General features: G+C 34.3%; 1 protein-coding gene across 1 annotated transcript; it reads right to left on the bottom strand.

The window, feature by feature from the left end:
• Nucleotides 1–1,734: 1,734 nt before the first annotated feature.
• RGS21 (regulator of G protein signaling 21) lies at nt 1,735–24,778 on the bottom strand. Its single transcript, XM_019465613.1, has 4 exons — nt 24,768–24,778; nt 20,299–20,375; nt 15,925–16,091; nt 1,735–1,938 (listed from the first exon to the last, which is right to left on the bottom strand). Exons 1-4 carry the CDS (start codon nt 24,776–24,778, stop codon nt 1,735–1,737), a joined length of 459 nt encoding a protein of 152 aa, XP_019321158.1.
• Between the last annotated feature and the right edge of the window lie 578 nt (nt 24,779–25,356).

Genomic DNA, 25,356 nt, shown 5'->3' with positions numbered 1-25,356 from the left:
GACAGTATAAAAAAGCAATTTGAATATTCAGTGGAAGGAAGAGTGCCTGGGTATTTGAGGATTTGTAGTAATTTAGATTCCCTGGCCTCAGCACAGTTCTAACAGGGAAGGAGTCTACACTGCTTCTGCAGGGACAAGAGCCAATATGGTGCTGTGGGAGAGAAGCACTGTTCTCACGGGCTCTGCCACTTAACAGCTGTGTTATTAGAGGAAATAACTGAGATCTCGTGTTTTTTTGTGTGTCTAAGAGGAAGGATGTGATTTTAGTTTCTAAGTTTCCTTCTAATTTTTAAAATGTTTTTCATCTCTGGGAATAATTTTTTTTTCTCCCTGGAAATAATTTTAAGTTTCCGATTTAAATAGAGAATAGATTAAGGTTGGAACTTTCAGAATAAATGATGAAAAGTGTGTAACTATGTTCCACTAAGTGCACCTTTAAGATGCACTGAATACTTTACAATCAGTTTTTATTATGCTTTCCTTTAAAGAATTTGCAAATGTACAGGCAATATTCCATTCGCATGTGCTTAAATGTTTACTTTTCATGACAAATAGAAGACAAAATTTTGTCTGTCAAATGAATACTTTGTGGAAACACGAAGTTAGTCATGCTATTTGCCCTCCATTTTTAAATATTCAAATAATCTCCAAATTGGAGTTATTAACAAAAATAAATAAATCTTTGCAAATAAAATGGAAACAGAAGATTTTTCTAGAATCTTTATAGCTTCTTGTCTTGACATAAAATTATTCATACTTATTCATATTTATGTATAGAAAGAAACAGTTTTAGGAATATCTCAAAAAATGCATTTTGAAAATTTCTTTGAGTTCCATAAACAAGTTCCAGCACTGAATGAGTGAATAGATGCTTAAGTCCCTAATATATATATATATATATATATATATATATGTATATATATATATATATTTTTTTTTATTTTGTGGCACAGTTACTACTATGCAGTTCATTCTATAAGGACTTATCTGTCCATTCATCCATTTTATTCATCCTCTTTCCTTATGTCCTTATAAATCTAAGAAAATCAGTCCTCTGTGCCCTGAAGACCTTTTCTACACATATGCCTATATGCTGCCATTGAATTGAACCAATTGATATATTTTGACAAAGTTAGATCCATGGTGTTATTATCTATATATGCACACATTCTTGCAGTTTTCTTTTTAATTAATCTAACAGCCATAGTAGTTTAGATAATCACCACATTGTTATGTGGCAAATCTTGATTGAAAGGAAATAGTTGAATGCACTAAATGGAGGGTTGTGTTTTGGTTCAGAATTTCTCTTTTTACAGAAGGTTTTGAATAATGTAAATGGAATTTAAAATCACATATATGGTGCTAAACAAGCTCACACTCAGCAACACAAAGATATATAGTTCTTGAATTCATAATGTCATGAGAATATTCACTTATGATTTAAGAGTATATTACATCTCTATTAACTCCTTTTTATTCTCCCGGTAGGAGATTTTTAAGTACCTGATAAAATGAATAATTCTAAACAAATGACTTAAAAATTCAAGCTTTACATATTAAAAAAAGTATTCTTCTGGAGTAAAAAAAATGTTTTCTAAACCCTAAAAGAAACTTATATTGTTTTTGTGTATTTAAAACATTTTAGCCTTGAGTATAGCGATTAAAGGTTGATCTCTCCTGTCATTTGTTTCTCCCCAAATTTTAACTTCATTACTGATTTATCATTAACCTTTTTTACAAAAAAGGAAACCATTTTTTATGATTTCCAACTTGCTTGCCATTTACCAGTTTCTTATAAATCTCTGACTTTAGAAATCGAGGAAAAGAATCCTTGGCCATAAGACTATAGATTAACTTCTGAGCCTCATCAAAACATTTGAGAGTTGGTTCTGCAATATTCTTTGAGATGAGGTCCCTGGTACTGAAGTCAATGTTGATCTGTGGAAATAAGTTTGCATATCATTACATTAGTTTAATCAAGGAATACATGGTTTATACAGATGGTAGATGCACATATTATATAATTTCTTTTCTAAACACAAAGTTAATCTGATGCAAAACAGCAGAAAGGTCATACATTTATTTTCTGTAGTGTAGAACACATGTTTGGTTTAATTATATTTCCTAGGTTGAGAGGGTTGGCATTGACAGAGAACACAGATAAAGCCTTATTTTGAGATTATAAACAAAAATGGGACGGTGAAAAATCAAACAAGATATTTCATGTTTTTAAATTTCTTTTCCTGCAAATCCTTTTCCCTTAGTACTTTGACCCTAATACTTACAATGTACTCTCCCTAGACAGAACAATAAATAGAACTTACTAGATTGGCTTCTACCAACTCATCCTCATTTTCATACTTCCCCTTGTTGTTTTCCCACACATCATTGCTTTTCATTCTGATTTGTGTTTCTTTTTGTTTGCCAAAATAAAGCAAATAATATCCCCCTCTTCATTGACTCCCATGCCTTCCACAGAATAGATCTATATGTGTGTGCGTGTGTGTGTGTGTGTGTGTGTGTGTATCCTTGTCCCCATAACATTACTATACATGAGTATTCCCAGCAAGATCTAATAGAGATCTATTATAGTAGACACACCATTCATCTGAAAATTTGTAAAATGCCCCAAACCTTCTTGTCAAGATACTCGTCCAACTCTTTTGGACACAAATTCCAGGGTATATTCTGTGAAGCAGAAAATTTCATATCCAAGTTTTCTAATTTAAATGGAAAATATTCATGAAGTGCAGAAGAGATTTGAATCATAGATTTAAAAACATGAAAGGCAGGTCCTGTATCTGTCTTATTCATCTTTCTATTTTCTGGTCTTTAGCAGAATATCTACCATATAATAAGAAATCAATAAATATTAGTTGAATAGAGTTAAAGTGTCTCTTGGCAAAATGGAAGAGATTACAAAAATGCCATAATTTGGGGGTCTGGTAAAAGAAAGACTATAAATGTTAATTTTTGCTTATTAAATGGAGGTTAAAAGAGGAGGACATACCTATAATCAAACCTTTCCTCAGCTACTTACTTGCTATTCATATGAATGAAGTAAGTTCTATCATTTCTTTTAATCTTCGATTTCCATGGTATAAAAGGGAATAGGAATAGCATCTATCTTAAACTGTTTCAAGGACTAAATGAGATAAGTAATATCAAAATATTTTAATATTGTTGTTCCAGGAAGAAAGAAAGAAGAAAAACTTTTAATTTGAAAAGAATCATGAAAAGGCCACTATTTGTTCACAGATGTTCTTTGTTGAGAGACGTCAGCTACTCAGTGATCCCACATCTGCACTTTTATTTCTCTGATCATCCTTTGCCATCATCCATCAAAGTCTCTGGTTCAATGCTGCAACTTGCTGAAGACCTCAAAGCCTGGAATCAATTTCTTCTTCGTTATACAGGAAGATGGTACAGGACAGTGGAAAGACTTTGGGATAATTTTCTCATCTGTGTTCTAACACTTAGAACCTTGGTGACCAGAGGGGAGTTATTTTAATATTTCTGTGCTCTACTTCCTCATGTTTAAGCTAGATAGTTCTTAACTGAGTTGTTACAAGGAATGAAACGAAATGATCCATATATTCACTGATTTCACAAATATTTATGAGTATCTATTATGTAAAAATGCTTTCTATACTTGGGAAAAGATAACCAACAACTAAATAAATAGCATTATTTTAGATTTAAACTTGAATGATGAGAAGAAGCGAGTCTTCTAAGGATCTGGGGCAAAACATTTCTGGCAGAAAAAAAAAACACAATGAAAGCAAAGTCCCTGATGCAAGAATTTGTTATGTTCTGAAAAGCTGCTATGCCTGGATGGCTGGAGTATAGAGTGTGACAAAGAAAGTTCCTGTAATGAGAGTTGCCTACGAGTCTTGTAGGGCTTACGTGAAGTGTAAAGAGTTCTTATTTTTCTGCTAGAAGCACTAGGAAGACCCTGAAGAGTTCTGAGGAGGGAAGTGGCATGATGACATGTCATGAACCTAGTATACCGCCTGCCTCATAGTGGGGATCAGTAAATAGTGGCCGACGTCAAGCTCTTGCAGTGGTTTTTAAACATCTAGGGTATTCTGTTTCATCAATCCTATCTTGTGTTGTGGGGATATGAGGATAAATATTGCCTGTTCCCTCCCTTAGCCATGCTGTTAATTGTTTAATGGCATCATCTGCAATTTGTTTAACTTTGTATCCCCCATAATAGTAAATATAGCAATTCAGCTCACTGAGGCATTCATTCACTGGGTGAGTTTTCACTGACAGCAGGGCTGGCACGTGCCTGGTACACAGTGCTGGCTTATTCTTATTTTCATCAGACCTGAACACTTGCAGTAACTCCCCATTTCCTATTTGAAAACTCCAAAACCTTGATTTTGGCATTCATGGACTTTACAACATAGTCCTACCTGATGCAATGTTTTCTCCTCTAGGTGTGCCCTGTATTTCTACCAAGCTGGACACTTCCTTTCAAATTCCTTTTATTTTCCCACCTACGAACACTTTATTTCGTACCATCCTAGTCTAGCTGAAAGTCACTCCTTTCACCATCTTCTATGTCTGTAAGGCTACATTCAAGTAATATCCACCCTATGTCACTTAGGCTATATTTACATTTTCTGCATCCCTCTCTATGCCTTGAGCCATGTAAGGACTCAATAAATATGTACTGAATAAATAAAGTAAAAAATAAGTTTCTATATCTCTTAAAAATCATGTTTAAATTTTGAAGAAAACTATTCCACTTCAGCATAATACCAATAATTAATGTTATTTATTAAAATAGGTTAAAATTGTTCTTCTGACTTACCTCTCTTATTTTTCTGACTTGTCTGTTTTCCTACCAAGGAGCTGCCAACATCAGCTATGATAGCTGAGTGATGAGCAGATATACTAATCCCAGGAGATAATTAGTAGTCTTAAGAGACTCTGTCTTGGCAATTCAGCTTAATGTCAGTGACAAAACATCACACCCACATGTTTGTATAAATGTCATTATTTTCCTCCAAGTTCTTCAAGCTCAAAACATAGGAGTCATCTCTGACATTTCTTTTTTCTTTCATCTCTCTCTATTTTTCCCCCTCATTTGCCTCTTCTTTTGTAATTTTGTAATGGTCCTTTTCACTCATATTTCTCCAGTTTAGTCTTTTATAATGGAATTTCTTTCCTAAATTATGAAATTTACCTCTAGTCTGATACCTCTTCTTATAATGTCTTTTCTTTCCCTCCTGAACATGTGAAAGCATAACTACACCAGTTTCACCAAAATATCACTTTCATTGTATGAATATTCAGCTGAAAACCCATTATTTTTAGTAACATAAGCTTTACATATCTTACCTTGGCATTTGAACTTCCTCACACCCAGAGTCCGATGCGCTGTTTCAAAATCTCCTACTTGTCCTTAGCAATATCTATAAAACTGGTCTACTTTCTGTTCCTGAAGGAACTCTTGTACCTAAAGCTCTTATTTGTGCTGTTTTCAGCATCTAAGATCCCTTTCACCCCCACGATTTTATTCTGTATAGATTTTCCTTACCTTTTATGATTTAGCTTAAGTTGAATGTCCTCTGGGAAGCCTTCCTTACCCACAGAAGGAAAGTCACTATAATTTCCTTATCATTACACACTATTTTGATTTAAAGTTTTTAAGATATTTGATTTCTTGATTAAACAGATTTAGGTACAAAGGCTTCTGTTAATATTAAGTATCCAATCTGATTATCAGAGAAAACAGATTTGTCACTACAAAGAGAATTCAATAGTTCATGACATGGAACTAACTCTTTTTGTATCTGTTGTCTTTTCCCTATTTATTTTGCTAATTTCCTTTTTCTTTGCATGCCTCCCAAAATATGCATTCTTTCATCTATACGAAGTCTTCTCTCCCTAGATGTTTTCCTTGATTACTCTGTTTTCATCCCTGGCAAAATATTTGGACACTGACATTATCTCTAAAATAATCATAATGATATTTAAATATGATTATTTTAACTGTAAATAATAATTGTTGCTATTTATTAAATATTAGTACCGATACACTAAGTCTTTATATGGCTGTCTTATGTCACGTGCACACTACTATAAAATATACAGTATTATTATCCCCATTTTTCTGAGGGTAAAAACTAATAAATATTTGAAAAAGTAGGCATTTCATTTGTAATCTTTCCTAGAACTTATTTATTTGAAATATTTTATTGAGTGGGTGCTTAGAAGTTGTGTGAAGGATCTGAAGAGGTGATTAAAGTGAAAAGTCCATCAAGAAGACAGATTTTGAAAAGGCAGTTCAAAGGAAATGAGATTTTAAGCAAATCTTTGAAGTACTGTCATGAATAGAGATTAAGAAAGGTAATTGTAGATGGGTGGGTAAGCCAGAAGAAGCCTGGTGGGGTTTGAGAGGAGGAAAGACAAGAACCTGGAGAGGCATGAAGGCACCAGATTATGTGGGACCTTGTAGTTCTCATTAAAGAATTCTTACTTAACCTGAGAGCAAGGAGGAGAATTTTAAGTAAAGGGGTGATGTACAAACATGTTTGGAAAAACAACAACAACAACAAAAAAACATGCCACTGGTTGCCATGTGGTGTGATAGCTGGGTGTGTTTAAAAGGAAGAAAAATGAAAAAAAATATCAGAAGTTCAGGTGGTCGGTGATGGTGAATTCAACTATGTAATTAGTGGGACATGCACATATTTTAAAGATATCTAGAAGGTAAATGGGTGGAGCTTGTGATTGAATAGTGAGCTGGGATGAGGGACAAAATCTTTAAGAATGGCTGGATTTTAACAATATTCTGAAGAATGAGGTGACAGAAAGTGTTGATGGATTGGACATGGGGTGTGAGTGGAAGAGAAGAATCAAGGATGACTACCAATTATTTCACCAGAGCAAACAGAAGAACAGAGTTGCTATTAACTAAGATTGGGAGACTCAAGTAGAAGATAGTTTTGAACACAAAATCAGGACTCAGACTTGAATTTGTTAAGTTTGAGCTGCCCTTTAAACATTTTTTTAATGTTTATTTTATTTATTTTTTTATTTTTGGGAGGGAGAGAGATAGAACATGAGGTGGGGGGAGGGGCACCGAGTGAGAGGGAGACACAGAATATGAAAAAGACTCCAGGCTCTGAGCTGTCAGCACAGAGCCCGACGTATGGCTTGAACTCATGAACCATGGGATCATGACCTGAGCCCCAGTCGGACCCTTAACTGACTGAACCACCCAGGTGCCCCCTTGAGCTGCTCTTTTAAAGAAATAGAACTAGAGGAAATTCCTGGCAGAGTGAATGTAAGCAGAAAGTAAGTCAGTCAGAGAAAGACAGATATCATATGTTTTCACTCATATGTGGAATCTGAGAAAGTTAACAGAAGACCATGGGGGAAGGGAATTGGAAAAAAGTAGTTTCAGACAAAGAGGGAGGCAACCATAAGAGACTTAAATACAGAGAACAAACTGAGTGTTGATGGAGGTGCGGGGGGGGGCGGGCAGAAGGGGAAATGGCTGATGGGCATTGAGGTGGGCACTTGTTGGGATGAGCACTGGGTGTGGTATATAAGCAGTGAAACATGGGAATCTACCTCTGAAGCCAAGAGCACACTGTATAAACTGTATGTTAGTTAACTTGACAATAAATTATATTAAAAAAAGAAAAGAAATGAGGATTGCCTTCCCTCATTATAGTGTATGTTGGGTTATGGGTCTGCACAGCAAAAGCAATTGTTAAAGAGCAGTCAGTAAGGAGGGAAGAGATTAAGTCTTAGAAGTCAATTAAAGATAGTATTTCAATTAAGAGAGAGTGATCGGGGCGCCTGGGTGGCTTGGTCGGTTGGGCGTCCGACTTCAGCTCAGGTCACGATCTCACGGTCTGTGAGTTCGAGCCCCGCGTCGGGCTCTGTGCTGACAGCTCAGAGCCTGGAGCCTGTTTCGGATTCTGTGTCTCCCTCTCTCTCTGCTCCTCCCCAGTTCGTGCTCTGTCTCTCTCTGTCTCAAAAATAAATAAAAGTTAAAAAAATTTAAAAAAAAAAGAGAGAGAGTGATCAATTTTGTTAAATGCCCCCTGAAAAGTCAATTTGGGTGAGATGTGAGAATTAAGCTATCAAAATTGTCACGTCTTTTCTTCTCAAAATGCCTTGAATTTTCAGTAACCGGTGGAAGAAGTGAAAAATGTTGGGCCTAATATATATATTCTGACATAAATTTCTTTAAAAGAATCACTTCTGGGGCATGTCTGTCAACCATACCCTCAACTTTGCATTCATTTCAACTATGATTTTTGGCTGAGTTCTACCAGAAAATACATGGATGGATTTCTATCTCAAAAAGTAAGACAGAAAAGGTGTTGAGCTCAGAGTAGACCAAAAGTGAGATCCATCAGGAAGTGGCCTTCTAAAGATGCACACTTTCCAATTGTATGGTATTGAGGGACTCCTGAATTGCTTGGGAGTTACAGGGCAGCTTAGACTTCGCTGAGCAGTCAAACTAGTAGGTCCAGAGCCTGGGCTGAACAGTGTGTCAGTTGAGGAAATAAACAGAGATCTATTATTTCCTAATATGATAGTTACTTGCATTGTGTTTGTAAAGATACTCTTTAGTTTCAAGGACTCCTTGAAATACAATATTTAATATGCTTATTTTTCAAAAGATTATAAATTATCTTAGATATCTGAGACCACTGCACTGTCAATCTCAGAAAACAAGAATTGTGGTTCTTCCAGAATGACAGCTGAGATGTCATCACAACCGTTTAGAGGCTTTTAAATTCTGTCAGTTTTGAAAAGGCCTTGACACTGGTGACATTGACAGCAATCCATTGCATTAAAATGACTGCCTTCTGAATGATGTTTGTGGTAGTTGTTTAAAAACAATTTTATTCTAAAGATCCAGAATATTTTAGTACCCATGTGATTTTGTTAACTACAAGGCATGCCAGCCAAATTCCTCTTTGCTACACCAGTGGTTTTTAAATTCTTTTGGTTTTCAACAAATTATTTTATCAGGAAGAATACATTTTAAAGTGTACCATTTGGCTTTCCTGTGACCCTAAACTGTGCTTTATATAATTTTACATAATTTGAATGAAAAGTTTTCAATTGTGTTCTCACATTCAAATTAGATAGCCTTGTCCTCATTTAGAAAGTATAGTGTAGCAGGAGACTGTCATTATGCAAAGGGTGTGTGCATGCATATGTAAAACACCTTACTAAAATGGAGCAGGCAGCATCTCAGACCTCATTCACAACAGAGCTTAAAAATTACTATTCAAATTAAAGCCGCCTATAATCATGTTTTTGGTTACATAATTCTATTTAATCACCACTAACACCTCTTCTATTACTTCATTTTTGGCATCATTAAAGGCACACGAATATTCTGAAATATATTCTCAAGGGGCTATTAAAGTTGAAAATAGCCAAGTCTGTAACATCTAGAAGGAATTCATCCCTGCACAAGACTTTATCCTTTTGTTCTTATTGGCTTTAGAGACAGAAATAAGTGACACGAATCGGGAGGTAATGCTAACATCTCAAACTGGGCAAAGAAACAAAAGAAATCATAACATATGAAATCACACAAATTGCTAAAAATAATGTACTTAATATGTATGGACAATGTATAAGGATTGCTAAAAATAGACATACATAAGCAAAGCTATCTGGAACAGCTGCAGGGGAGTCAGATTGACTGGCTTCATTCAACAGCACAAACATACTAATCCAAGATTAATTTCAGTAGCACAGGGATCCATGGAAGTTCAAAAAACACCTGAGTATTTCTGTTTTCCTTTTTTTTTGTAAGAGAGAGCGAGAGTGAGAGAGCTTTTGCGTGCATGTGTGAGTAGGGGAGGAGTAGAGGGAGAGGGAGAGAGAGAATCTTAAGCAGGCTCCACACCTGGTGCACAGCCACATGTGTGGCTCGATCCCACAAACCGTGAGATCATGACCTGAGCCGAAATCAAGAATTGGATCCTTAACCTACTGAGTCACCCAGGCACTCCTGACTGTTTTCTTTTTGAGTTGAAATGTAGCAACCAATTTTTCAGAGGCCCGAAATGATACTGCAAATTATTTGGAAGAAATACTCCCACAACTCTTGTTTCTCTTAATGCCATATTTGAATCTAAGCTTCATAGCTTAAGAAGTTATACAAATTAAAGAGAAATAAAGCTTTTGTTAGAAAGGAAGATAGACTCTATGTGCCAAGATAATTTTATACTTTTGCCTTTAGCATAAACATCAAGGTTTCTGGGCTATTTTGCAAACATATAAGATAAATAGATCTGAAGAAAGGAATTTGAAACCTAAAAGCATGGGCTGTGGACCTCTCGCCTCGTGGTCTGTTGTATCTTAATGATGCAGGGCTCATTACTTTTTCTCTAGGGCTCAGTTCATTTTCATCCGTACAATGTGGATGATTGTGATACCTCCGTAAGATAGTGACAACGATGATCGGATGAGAGTCCACGTAGAAGCACTGTGCACATGTTACTCATGGGTTTCTTTAGCTGTGTTTTCCTCCCTTCCTCCTACCCCACCTTCTCCTCAATTTGCTCCTTTTTCTCCTGTCTCTCTCTTTCTTTTTCATAGACCCTTTATTTTCAGAAGCAGAAATTATTGGGCTCCAGGAGGTGAATTACCCCAGTTTGCACTGCGACATACAGTACTAGGCTTCCTTCCCTACTGGACTAGCTTCTAGGCACTGGCTGATCCTTTTCTCCGCTGTTCTTCCTTTCCTTTCTTCCCTCCTATTGTGTTTTATTTCCCTCTATACTCCCATCACTGGTCAAAGCTCATGAATTACTTCTTTTGAGATATATTTTATCACCCCCTAGAATCGGATTTTCCTGACGCATGCTACCACATTACCTGTATTTCCCTACTGCAACTCTCATGGAAGCTTATTGTAATTATTTTTTAACTGGAGTCCTCCCATCAAAATGGTTAGCTTTACCTGTTCAAGGATTCTTTCCTTTTTCTTATCTGCACCAGCATGATTCCTGACATGTATTAGACACTTAGTGATTAGTGCACCAAAGTTAGGAAATTAATAAATAAGCAAACTCATTATATCTGGAGATGATTCTAGAGTTGGGGGGGGCACTGTTGATAAGCAGCAACTTGTGGGGTAGGACAAAAACATCAACACACCGAGGAAATGGCACTTAAAAATGCAAAGAAAAGTTTTGAATGTAAGATGGAGAATACAAAATTGGCAAGACAGTTATATCCAGAAGTGCTTCTAAATGCCCATTTTCATGGGCTTCTCTCTACCAATAATTCATGTATCTGTTTCCTTAGCTCATGACTCCATTTAAATCTAATCTTAAAATAAAGGCCTTATCTCAATATCTTGTCTCACTACTATTCAATTATTATATCCTTCTAGGTTTAATGCAAAGAGTTTCCTCTGTAACTTTTTTTGGTTTTGCACTTAATCATTTGTTGCCTTGCTATTTTTTCCTAGTTCTATAAATTTCATTTTTAAAAACCCAACTAGATTCAAAGTTTTTTTGAGTCAAACCATAGTTTCAACCTATTTTATTTTCTTGCATTTCCTTATCAAGCTGCCTGCTTCACACAACATATTGCTTTATACTTGTGTGTGTGTGTGTGTGTGTGTATGTGTGTGTGTGTGTGTTAATTCTGTTCTCCAGCCTAGACTGAGCTTCTCTTCCATGGAGGTACTTTATCATATATGAGGGTAAATAGTAGGCACAGAATAAGCATTTACTGTTGTGAAATAAAATATGCCAATAAATAACATTATACTGCCTTAAAAATAAAAACAAAAAACCAGACACAGATATTTTAAAAAGTGTCCTGCACACTACTCATTAAGATACCTTCTTCTTTATGACTATAGTTCCTGCTTTGTCTTATGAATTATGGTGTCTTCACATTTAATAAATACATTTAACAATTAAGTACTTCACACCAATATCCTTTGACTTAAAAAACTGCCAATGTATTTGTTCCTGGATTGAATAATCCAGGATAATATGCAGTTGGATTTTGAATTTATATAATTTTAAACATCCCACTGTTGTATAATTTAGAACATTTTCTAATATCACAGAATGATGACATAAACATTTCTCTCTCTAATCACATATTTTTCCATCCTGGCCAATTTTCTTTTCAATATAAAGGAATGATATAAACATAATATATATAAGTGATATAGATATAACATGAATATTTAAAATATGTCAGTGTCTTAGCTAATACAAAAATATTATTTGAATTTTTTTGAAGATTTCCATTCTTTTGAGACGAAGTATTATTTTCTTAAAATTTCCAAATATTATGAAATATTATGAAATTCTTTCCAAATTAAAGGAAGAATGAATACAAGTTTAAGAACTTTTCTGTTACCACCTAAAGGTACGTAATGTGTGTTAAGTAGAAAATATTGCTTGAAAATATTTTAACATTATTAAAAATAATTTAAAAATATTGCTTGTCTAATAATTTTCTCATTTTCAAATCACTTACTTAAAATACTTGGGTCATACTTTTTTTTTCCTCAGCATTTTCTTCTAAAATTATTCAGGTATAGTCCATTCAATGAGTAGTACTTTTTATTTGAAACTAGTGATTTGCTAACATGTTTATATAATGGTTGTTTTCAGGTTGAAACTATAGCCCATAAGACTATAATGTGACTTGTTTTTTTTTTAAAAAAGAAAGGGATTACAATTTCTTAAAAGCTGTTCTGCATAATGTAAACCATTGACATGTGGTCCCATTCATCATTCTCATGTGTGTTCTGTGGTTGTTACATGCTTGTTTTATAAATGCTTTCTTAGATGAGGAAACTGAGGCTCAGAGAGATAAAGCAGCTTACCACAAAATTACAGGATTTGAATTAGATCTAGGTATCTCTAAATTTCCAATTTTCCATTACATCACACTAACTCTCTATTAGTGTAGAAACCAAAGGAACTGTAACACTGTAAGTGAGAGGGCATAAAGGCCAGTTACAATTATTATCATTTCTCTTAGAGACCTAGAAGTTCATTTTTTTTGCTGTTTTGTTCAACGTGCTGTCTTTGCCTGGGAAACTGAGAACCATTAGTAATGTCAATTTATAGACAGGGATTGTTTATTGTAAATTTAGTATAATCTAATTGTAAATTGTCTAAGTGCATAAATTAAAAATTGTTAAGTTATGATAGCAACTTTATAGATGAGGAAATAAAGACACAAGAAGTGGAAAAGAAAATAAACAGGAATTAATAGACATTCGGATAAGATGACTTTGCCATTGTCCTTTACTTTAGGGTTTGCTACCAAGGAAATTGGTTATAATTTTGATTCTTTGTAAGAGTCACTTGTACAACTACAACCGTATAACAAAATGGAGAATATTTTCATATAAATCTCATTCTTAAGTAACTGTTTTTACTTATGAAAATCATGTCTTCCAGCTTCCATATCAAATATATCACCTCATCTTGTTAAGTCTGCCTACTAGATAAATCCAGAATACTTCCCATCTTTTCTTTATCTTTACTGCTGCCTATCCAACTTCACCCCCCACTTCTCATTAGCAATATCAAAATGTTTGCAGTTTCTAGAAAACACCGGGAAGCTTTGTACCTCCATGTTGTATCACCATGTCCTCAGTCTGAAATACTCTTTCTTCAAATGCTGACTTGATATTACTCTTTTCATGACATACATTTTTCATGTGTAAATTACCCTGAAAAAACATCCCTTAACTCTCCAGATTTGATCACTTTTCCAGTGTGCTAAAATGAATTTTAAATGTGGCTTTATTATTATATTGCTTTTTGTATATTTGGCTGGTTTTATTACAAGTCACTATCTTCTGTTTCATCACTTCACTGTGTGGACAGGTATTCAAAAAATAGATTTAATGACTCAACATACTCGCAGTTGTAATAAAATTAAACTAAAGCTGATGGACTACAGGGAAATATCTTGAAGACTGTGATTGGTATATAATATAAGAGGCAAATGCCCTTTAGTAATTTGGGAATTGAAATTTAATAATTTGTTGAACTAGAAACAACTAATGGCAAATAATAGGAAAGATAATGACTATTTCAAATATATATATATATTTCTTTGTTTTCAGTGAATTTTGTCATATTCAATAAAAACATTTTTAGACACTTCAAGGAGAAAACATAATCTACTACTTGAAAAGCAGTCATAAATTTAGTTATATTTATTTAGCCAATTTAATTAGATGGACAAATTATAAAAAGCTGTAAAATTCTTATATCCTAAAATAATGACTGTGCTCTTTGTTTAAATTATTACTGTGTAAATTTATTTTAGAAGACAAGACTAGGAAAACAAAACTGTTTTGTCAAAATTGATAATTTATTATATATTGTAAGATTGAATGAAAAGGTGGCATTTCTTATTAGAAGACTTTTCATGCAAATTTTTGAGAATGTTATTCTAAAACAATCACTGTTAATTAGATGAATTCATAAAGAAGAAAAAAATCTGGCTTTCAAATCAATATCACAATAAATAGGATATCTTTAGAGCTGATTTCAAAGCCTTTTAGGGAATGACACATTAATCAACTTGACAAATCTCATACACTATATTTTCAATTTTCCAGAATTATTTATTGATTCTTAGATGGTGACTGGGAAATGAATGTTAAAATAGCTCCACAGCAGTTAAAAATCCACCCCCTGCCTTCACCACCCCATGAATTCAAGGCTGTGCTTTAGTGGCTCATATATATGCCTGTAAAGTTATACTAGCCAATGTATGCTGCAGTAATTAATGTCCAATTAAAACTTGAACTACTGCTACAGCAACTTTATGTCCTGGACTTTCCAAAAGTGTTTTCATTTCACCTATTTTGTTCTTTGTCCCCATAAGTACAATAACCCTTCTCACACCATGAATCCTAATTTTGGATCAGAAAATATAACTGTCCCTTTGGAGGAAACTGATATTTTACCTCTATTAGAAAAATGACTTGTACCAGAAGTTTCTATTTGGTACTAGTAATGCAGTGTAGCTTTCTGTTTGCTATTTATGCATTAAAACTCTTTGCTTACAGGATATCATCAGCGGGGAACGGAAGTGGTTTTAAATTATAAATTGCTTAAACTTTAAAGTAAAATGTTAAAGGGGTATGTGAAGATGATCACAGTTTTGGTTCTGAAAATGAAATCAAATATAAATGAGGTGTTACACACATTGAACACTTTTTGGGGAGCTATTATCAGTCTTTCCAGGTTTCTTTCTAAGGCGTTTTCTACTTTCCTGACTTTAAAGCATCGCAGGTGGGTCCTGATCACATAAAACAATGCCTCACACCTTTGGCTTATTTTTGCCATTAAAGAAATAAAGGTAAGCAAACCCTTCTTTTGAAAAATAAGACATTACATGCCATAATGTGGACATCCAAACTACTAAAAATGAAGAATTCATAATGTTGGTTAGTAGCTGTATTCCCCCCACATATTATTCTTAATTTGTTAAATAAATTATTCTACTCTAGAATTCTATTCCACGTTGACTACCATGATTTACAACAGGAAAAACCAAAGTGAGCTTGAAATGCAACAACACATTTAAATAGCATTTCTGTAGGATTAACTTTAGAGCAATTTAACTTAAGACAATAAATACTATTTTTCAAGAGTATGAATGTCGTGCTAGAGAAACAAAACTTCTGGTCAAAGTTTTGGTCAAAGAAACAAAACCTGGCACATAACAGGTGTTGAAAAATATTTGCTGAATCAGTGAAAGATAGGATCATCTTAAGACACTTCTATTGGAGTTTACAGACATTTTCAATTTGAATACATAGCGACAATTTGATTTCCCTTTAGATGGATTTAGTGTCTTATAATTGGGAGCAGATTTGCTAGGAGATGAATATTCACTATTCTAGAATATTCTACTCACCTCTTTAGGGGCATCAGCTTCAATGAATTCAGAATAAATCATCTTGGCTTTAGAAGCCATCTTTTCTGCACTTTCTGTTTTTTTGAAGTCTTCACAGGCAAGCCAGAACTCAACATTTTCTTCACTAAACTCTGATTTTAGAAATGTTCGAAAAGCATCTAGACCAGCTGTAAAATACAAAAGAGAAAAATTTAAGAAACATTCAGTGCAGTATACATAACCAATATGAATACGTTGTATGATATGAGCATTTACTTAGTATTCAGTGGCAAATGTTTATCATCCTTCTATATATACTTACGTTTTTGTCTTTAAGTGTAGAAACCTTATTTTTGATCAGTAATCATGAACATAAAATAGTCTTGTCTCTATGTATCCAGTTAGCTCCACTAACAAAGAAAACCTGTACTTTTCTTTCTAGATCTGAAATGTCTAGGAGTTGCGTTTAGGGGAAAGTCTTTTTTTTTTTAATGTTTATTTATTTTTGAGAGAGAGAGAGAGAGAGCAGGGGAGGACAGAGAGAGAGGGAGACACAGAATCCAAAGCAGGCTCCAGGCTCCGAGCTGTCAGCACAGAACCCAACACGGGGCTTGACTCACAAACCATGAGATCATAACCTGAACCAAAGTTGGACGCTCAACTGACAGAGCCACCCGGGCACCCGTAGGGTAAAGTCTTGATAGCAGTTACTTTATGGGAAACTGCATAGGCTTTAGCTTTCTACACCCAATGCACTAAGCCCAAATGAAGCTAATGATGTTAAAAGCAATTTCAAGTAAGAATATCTTTGTTACCTTGAGTTGGTGAGGAAGCACAATTTGATGCTAAGGGATTAGATTGTGTGGGTTTGGGCTCAAAGCAAAGAAGGAAGGACTGGCATTTATTAATTTTGGATGAATATATTGGCCAATTCTAATCTCTAACCCAGGAAAATAATGGGCAAAATACTTGGAGTGAATGCTTTTCCTCTTGATGTAGCGATAGGCAATTATAAGTCAATGAGGCAAATAAATGGGCTTTTCCCCAATGTTACCTTAAACAAAACACTGATGTCCCTCCAATCTCCCTCATGGCACCTACTGTAACATAGCCTGTTCATGGTGTTTTTCTCCTGCTCCCATGTATTCTCCTGAGCATGAATTTGTTCAGAAACTTTAGACCAGGGGCTGCAAATAGGCCCACATACTTGCAGGCTGTTTACTTTGCCTCGATTAGTATATGCTATTTCCTTTGAATTTAATAACAACAGCTAGTGCTTGCAGCCTATGATTCCCATATGCCTTATCTCTCCCCATCATTTTACTTTCAGTCAAATTTACACATGTGTTATTCCTTGTTCTCATAGATATTTGAGTTTATGACCACCTGTTTAAACTGTTCTTTTCTTTATTTTTTCATCAAAATGTGCCCTGAAATATTCTTCTTTGGCATATATAGAGCTCATTCAAGAAGGTAATTCTTGCTAAATTGTTTAGTGATGAGAATGGTTAGGAGTGTGCTTTTTGTTAGCAGGTAAGAAAAGTCATTATCACATTCCCGCAGTTGGTGGACTAAGCCAGTACCTTGAGTTCACATTATGCGGTTTCATAGAGTGTACCCTTCTGAGGTTGGTAGTTGTTTATAAATGAGACTATGGATCTCTCTGAGGAGGAAAATATACATCAGTGCTTTTGCCTTTGGGAGGGATCTTGCCTCTGGGAGGGTACGTTGGTGGCTTTCTCTTCCATCTGCCACGAGGGTCCCCTAGCATGTCCTCAAAGCAGCTCTTCCCTGACTGTGTGCTTAGAGACCTGATCCTTCAAGTTCCAAAGCTGGGACTAATAAACTTGTGGAGAATCAGGGGAAAGGGAAAATTAACTAGTGAAAAAGAAAATGTTAGAGATAGTTTATGAAAAAGAAGCCAAAGTCAGTTGTTTGTAGGTTGCTGCAGGTACGAAGCAGAATGGTTTAGTGAAAGAAAATGGGAAAGGCTTCAAGGGAGCAAGATTAAAATGTCTAAAAACACTGGATTAAAAATAGATTTAACCATTTTTTTATTATTCGAAATAGCGTTGAAATAACAAGTCATGGCAAAAGGTTATCAGGTACCAATTAAAATTCTCAGTAGAAATATTGGAGAGTGTGGATGTCGTTAATATGTGATCACTATAAAAAATTCAATTAACTGCACATTTATTGCATTTAAAAATACATCCAAGAAGCTTCTGTGACACAAATTTAGGTTATAAAAATCCTCTTAGTAACAGTCAATTAAAATTTCCATGAGTTTTGTCCAAACAATGATGAATTTGAGGGGTCAAAACAGAATTGATGCTAAAATCTATTTTATATAGAGAATGAAGTATACTTTAGGGATACGGGAAGAACGTAGATTCCTGTCTGGCAATATTTTATATGTGTGTCGTTAAGGTATATGAGGCTTCCTCCCAGTGAGGATTATCTAAATGCATCTTAGAGAGATGGGAAGGTAGAGATCAAGAAACTTACTATTTTCTCACATCCTACCATTTTAATGAAGGACCACTCTGAGAGCAATTATCGGCTTCTCTCCCCCTGCCATCACTAGGTTTAGGGCACAATGGAACAGAATAAACAGCTAAAACGAGTTAGCTATCCTTGTCTTGAACACACTATTTTACTGAACTCTGCTTCTATTCTATGTATACAATATGAACGATCAAAAAATGTCATGTGACTTTGGAATAATATGCTACATATTAAAATGATATCATCTGAGAGCACTCTCTACAAATTGGAATGGCTACTGGTTAGACAAATGGAATAAACAATAGGTGTTGAAACCTATCTGAGAGCCTATGTGTGGTACCTGTAAGACATATCCCCAAGATGACAAAATAACTAGATAATTTGGTGAAATCATTTAGCTGTTTAAAGCATTAAGAAGCATTTTCTTTTTGTAAGCTGTTTTTGGTATTATAAAAAGCAAAAACCAACAGCTACTCAAATGAATCTGTGTGTCTTCTACTCTATGTGGGCACGAAATAAAAAAGATCAGGAGATATGTTGCGGAAAGCATTTGTCTTCAGCTCAACATCTTCTATGCCTCTGTTCTGTGGTGTTGGCCCCTGGATCTCCCCTTCTCTGGAGCCAGCCGGATCACCACCTGCAGAGATACTTTCTTAAGGCTTTTTGTAAACCTGATCTGTCCCACTGGTTATACACTTAAGTAGAAAAGAAACACGCCATTCAAAACTTATAAAAATGCAATTCCATATCTTTGATGTCTTTGGTATATGTTCTTAATTGGATTCTAGGAGCAACGTGGATTCTTTTATGTCTATGCTTTAGGAATTAGTTATTTAAGAATCATAAAATCAGAATAATTTTGTTTAATCCAATCCAATTTTATATATGAATAAGCAACTATGAAAAATTCACCGAACTTTATAATGTTTTAAACTTTTCTAGGGACGGCTGGGTGGCTCAGTCGGTTAAGCATCTGACTTCGGCTCAGGTCATGATCTCACAACTGGTGAGTTCGAGTCCACTGTCGGGGCTCTGTGCTGACAGCTCAGAGCCTGGATCCTGCTTCGGATTCTGTCTCCCTCTGTTTCTGCCCTTCCCCCATTCATGGTCTGTCTCTCTCTGTCTCTCAAAAACGAATAAACGTTAAAAAAAAACTTTTCTAATATTCTGATATTTACTTAACAAATTTAAAGTGGAAATTCCATTTGATTAGTACCAACAATACTAAATTTTAAATATTTTAAAATATATGTCTCTGTAGTGCCATTTCTTTTTCCTGTATGCAATAGAACTGCTGCAAAGCAAAATTATCTATAACAGAAACAGAAGTTCCAAATGATTACTTTGAATCAAATTCCAGGGTATTTTATTTATAATTGGCCCAAATTGCCTTATTGAGCCGTATTAAATATAAATATAAACATCCACACAGGTACATATTAATACATTTAAATATGTTTTTGTTTTCACTAGAAATTAGAATATCAGTTGGAATAAATACTTTAAAAAGTTTTTTTAGCTTCCAAGACATGAAAAAGCAAGTCATTTATTTCAATTTTCAACTTTTCAATAGTTTGTGTATTTTTTTCAACTTGTAGCAAGAACAGTCATTATACATACATCAAATGATAATGAGTACAAAAAAATGACAAATTTCTCACTTCCTATTTGGGATTTTCTTTTTGTGTTAACGTTTTGAGTTTCTATAATCTTGTCTTATTTTAAGTCCAACCTAATTCCATTTAGGTTTGAGACCTAAATTTGTGAGACTGTTGGAAATCTTATACTTCAAATATTGATCAAACTCATATTTTATGATGACTACAATGTTCAGAACTTAATGATTTACTTTTAATCGTTATATTTTTAAACTTAGTTGTATCTTACCTTGATTGGTTAAAAGTGTGTCCATATTTTCAGACCACGCCATTGTTTCTGTTGTTGGTGACCTGTAGAAACAACATCTACCCTTGACAATAGCATTGTGATCTTTTTCTTCTATAACCTACAGTAATATTTGAGATATGTGTATTTGTTGAGTTATGTAATTTAAAAGCACCATTAATCAAACTGCAAAAGGTAAGCAAAAATTATTTAATGTTTTTCATAGTGGACAGCAATAGCAACATAAAGTGGTATATAATTTGATATCAGCAAATTACTTATTAATGCTTAAATGTTATTAATATTTGTAAATTCTTATATTCTAATAAAGGTGCAAAGGAGATATTGCTCATGGTTCTATGAAGTATATTGAGTTTTTCTCAACTATAAATATATTAATTGTTAATTTACATGGCATTACTCTAGTCTATTTCTGAAAAGTTTTCATGATAGCAGTAGTGATGAGTGAACTATTTTCTGAGTTTTCACAATATATAAAATTATCCATGTCATAATTGTGTATATCAAAAAAGTAAAAGAAAATTTCAGTTAAGAATTTCTAACATGTGATGATCTTGAAAGTATTTATTTATAGTATTTTGAGAAGATTTTACCCCACTCTGAGACAGACCTTATTTCTCCTAAGACTGGTATGCTTCCCATTCTGGGATGATTTATTTAAATCTAGGTATCTGTCAGGACAGAGTAATATCTTTTCCAAGGAAGTCAAAAAATTTATAGACTTAAGTCTTCTGAAGAAGGTATACTTTTGGGGATATGATGTAGAAATAGTAAATCAGGTTTAAGATATAAATTTTCTGAGATGCAAATATATCATGCATTATTCCCCTTAATAAACTAAGATCCTGATGAGATAAGCTCCCAACCATAGAAAGCATCTGCTACCCAGAAAAAAAACTTAGATCATGTAGCTGTGATGTGCAAATGACCTACTTATGGAAATGCATGGGCTAATTTTTGAAAGTTTTTATTAAAACAATTGATAATAAAATAGAGTCTCATATCTAGTAATTCTTATAAATTTTACATTTGCATGTTAAGGTGACTAATCTTGAATACGCTTTGTGAAGTGATCTCTATGCTTTTATATCTATTACTTCCTATAATTTGCTGCCATTTTTATTATTTGTGTTGGGATTGAGTGTGCTTTCTTCTGTGGTTGCAGATGTGGTTGTATTTTCAGATAATAATGGCTGTCCTCATTAGAGGGTGCATAGAGAGGGCTCTGTGACTGGGAATTCATTTTACTATCTTCCATTACTTACATTTCCCGTCTGAGATTTCTTTGCTGGTGGTAGACAGATGATTTTTCTTTCTCCCTTGATTTATTAAATCTTAGGGACACAAGATTTTCTGTGAAACCATTTTGAAATTGTGGGTTTTCATTTAAATGGACACTTAAAAAATTTAGTTGTTCAATTTCTATTTTTCATTAATGGAGAATGGGACTGAAACTTAGATTTAAATCTACATTGAAGAGCTTTTGTGCACTATAAAACCTGTTACTCTAACAAGCTTATGTGATAATTCATATGACTCAAATATTAGATCTTGTAAGAATTCTACCAAATAGTGCTAAAATCATCACATGGTCTCCTAATGTGCACATGTCTAAAAATATATCTATTTGAAGACTGATATTTAGTGGTTAACAGATTATTTTTAAAAAGCCTACTTTCCATGAGTGGAATACATGTAAGTGAACAGGGAAGTGAGGAGTTTTAAGACAAAGCTTGGCTGCACAGTACACCCACTTTGAATGAGGAACAGCTACCAAAAAAAAAAAAAAAAAGCACACATACACACACACACAAAAACAAACAAACAAACAAACAAAAACCACTGAGAAACAATCTAGGCAAAAAGCATTCAGGGATGAAAATACACTTCCCCCATTGTGTAGGTTCTCTGATGAAATATTGTTATTTTCCACCACCAAGAACAGTATGTCTGGTCAAAAAAATGTTTGTTGAACATAGAAACAAATAATGAAGGAATGACCAAACCCCAAAGAGTGGCGGGTATTAAAACCTTCAGTGGAGACAGCGCAATGGCTTTCAAGATGCTGGTAGATGACAGTGATAAGACGATTATTGAAAGTTATAGTTGAATGGCATTAGCATCAAAGCGTGTGATGGTGGAAGGAAGAGGAGACATGATGCGAAAGCATCATTGGGAAGCGACAGACTACAGACCTCACTCCCATCCCTAAGAGATGTGAAATTGGAGAAAATGGACAAAATCCATTCTGAAGTCATCAAGGCAAGTCATGTCATTTAGGGAGAGCCAGATTTTGCATACACTGAAAGCAAAAGGAATATTCAGTGAAGACCTTATCAGAAGTAAAGGAGTTTTAGGAATGGAAGTATTGAAGTAAATGGTAGCTATTCTAGTTATCTTCATTAGTGTAGGAAAACAGTAAAAACAAAAGAAGAAAACAAAGTCTGAAAATGGTGTGATACCAAGGACAAGAGAAAAATTGTAATGTTTTGAGTTAAAGAGATATACTAGAATATAATTTTCTACAGATAGAGAATATTATAGGTAACAGAATTAGAGATACTGGGATATTCTAGTATTATTTATGGTCCACCAAATGCTGCATTATTATAAAAGGTAAATTTGCCTTTCAGCTCTCTGAAAGAATACCTCTGCAGGTGTGTGATAATTCCTGGAATGCTCTCAGCTCACAATTTTCTAACCTATTTCAAGTTTGACTTGAAAGGTTCAATTTTGACTACCTGATATGATGGGAGGGTTGGTGGTAACACAGTATTTACTTTTCAGAAGCTAGGTGAAATGCAACTATTTAAAGAAATAATGTTCTTAATTTTCTGTTTAAAATTTTAACTTCCGGGTTGATTGTATATTTATAATTCTGTGGAAGAGTAAGTTATTGTTATATATGAATAAGCTGAAAGACAATATTTTTAGTAGCATCAAAATGTACAACAATGTATTGAATGTTTGCAATCTATACCACATGGTGTTCAGCATGTCATATACTTTACCTTATTTAATCTTATAAATGACAATGCGTTTTAATCCTATGTTACAAATGAATAAAGAGCCTCAGAGATGCTAATGACTGGCGCAATACCTTGCATATACTAATAGGCAGTTAGAATTCAAGCACAGGTATATCTCCTTATGACCCAAACTCTTTTTACACTTCTTCCTTGAATGAATAGGTCAATATGCATATGCGTGTACTTTGTTCATGTTTTGGAACATTTATAATAAATAATTTGAAATTGCATTTTCTCTGATAGAGTTTATTGCATTTCACACAAATATTTCCTCTAAATAATAGCTGAATTGCAGTAATTGCGGACTCAATAGAAACTTTTCAGAAGACAGATTCTTAAATGTCACACGTTATCAAATGAAAATAGGACATTTCTCATGTTAGACGTGAGAATTATGTTTTATGCTTTAAAAAATGCAACTATATAAATGTTAAGAAAGAAACTAGCGAATTCAAATTGGTGAAAAAAAGAAGGTGGCTAATTTAAAAATGTACTAACTTGGTTAAATTTCACTTGACACGTGTTACCTTGAAAAAATGGACAACGTGCCTCTCTGCTATTTCTCTCTGTTTTTAAATTTTGTTTTGATTTTAGTTTTAACTCGAACAGAGCTTTTGTCTGACTGTCTGAGTGTGTGCATTTCCTGAATAACTGTGATGCATAATCAGGGTAACTTTTTGTATGTGTATGATTTGCCATGAAAATTCACCATGTATCTGGAGCCAAAATTGCACTTAGTGTTTCATGGGGTTTTGGCTGATTTCCTTTCTGTTTCCTTCATTAAGCGAACACCATCAAGGCCAGCAGTCCCCATATTATGTGTCCGGAGAAGAGCCAGGCCAGATGGGAACTGCGTGAAAGCTACCAGTTATCTTGCTAATTGTGCCAGCTAGAACCAGTTGTATTGCATTAAAAAATGTGGAATCCAACAACTTAGCTGTTCACACTCAATTAGCAGTGTGCTGGAGAATGGGAAATTCAAGCAAGGGGTCCATGTGCTCTAGGAAGTGACAGCTGCTTCCTTACCCAGCACTTAATATCTGTTTTCAAATTTCTCAATAAATATTGCAATAATGAATAATTTTTGCAAGGATCAGACATATCTATGTCTCGAACTCTTAACATTTCATTATTTTGAAAAGCTTCACATAAAGAAAGCTCACCGGTTTTTCTCCCTTTATAACCTTGCTTTATATTAGCAAATATAAAGAACTAACTGCAAAAGCAAGTCATGAGCTGTTGACATATTTTAGAAAAGAAGAAGAAATCAATAGAGAAAGGGGAAGAAAATCAATCAGTAAGAAAGACAACAATTAGCATATTTATCAGAAATGAAGGAAACAAAACATCGAGACTAATGAAGGCTCAAGTGTTTCATTTGTACCTCTTCTGAGACAAAAATAGCTTTAAAAGGCAACTCACTTCACTGGCATTTTTCGTTCCACTGTCTGACTGTCACAGATGATGTCGAATTTCTCTTTCTGACTGATCTTCAAGCTGAAGGTAATGTGACAGCAGGAACATTACAATTAGTATGCAAATACCTATCCCCTGGGTTACAAATTGGCATTCTTTAAATCATGCTATGCTCAGCTCTTTTCATTTTGTTGTTAACTTTTCACTGGTCAAAACACTTAAACTTCTAAGTAACAAATAACTCATTGAATAAATGTGACATTTCTCTGAGTCTGTGGCATAACTGAAATAAATTCCATTTGAAAGTTTGGTTCCTAAAATTCATATACATCCATTTACAAGACAACTATTGTTCATAGGAGGTTAAATCAACTCAGAAAAAAAGTATATAAAATTTAATATTTGTCTTTAGGTATTTCATCGATCATTTTTGCCCTCTGTTCTTTGATTTTCAGAGAGTCTTAGGAAGACTGTACTTTTAATACGCTTATCTTCAACAGCTACGTAGGTTTAAGTATTTTTACAATTTTACTCATGGACTAAAATATTCTAGTACGAGGCATTATGTTTGTTTCAAAACGTATTCACTTTCACT

Source organism: Panthera pardus, unplaced genomic scaffold, assembly GCF_024362965.1.
Source record: "Panthera pardus isolate Hobbes unplaced genomic scaffold, ASM2436296v1 HiC_scaffold_21, whole genome shotgun sequence".
Classification (NCBI taxonomy): domain Eukaryota; kingdom Metazoa; phylum Chordata; class Mammalia; order Carnivora; family Felidae; genus Panthera; species Panthera pardus.
Note: the sequence above shows the minus strand (reverse complement) of the source record. Positions and strands in the feature narration are given on the sequence as shown.

Excerpts from the sequence above, each read along its gene's own strand:
- RGS21 (XM_019465613.1), bottom strand. Across the intron at positions 16,092-20,298 it reads CACACTTTTAACCAATCAAG|CTGGTCTAGATGCTTTTCGA; the intron begins GTAAGATACAAC and ends TGTATTTTACAG. Across the intron at positions 1,939-15,924 it reads AAGCTGATGCCCCTAAAGAG|ATCAACATTGACTTCAGTAC; the intron begins GTGAGTAGAATA and ends TTATTTCCACAG.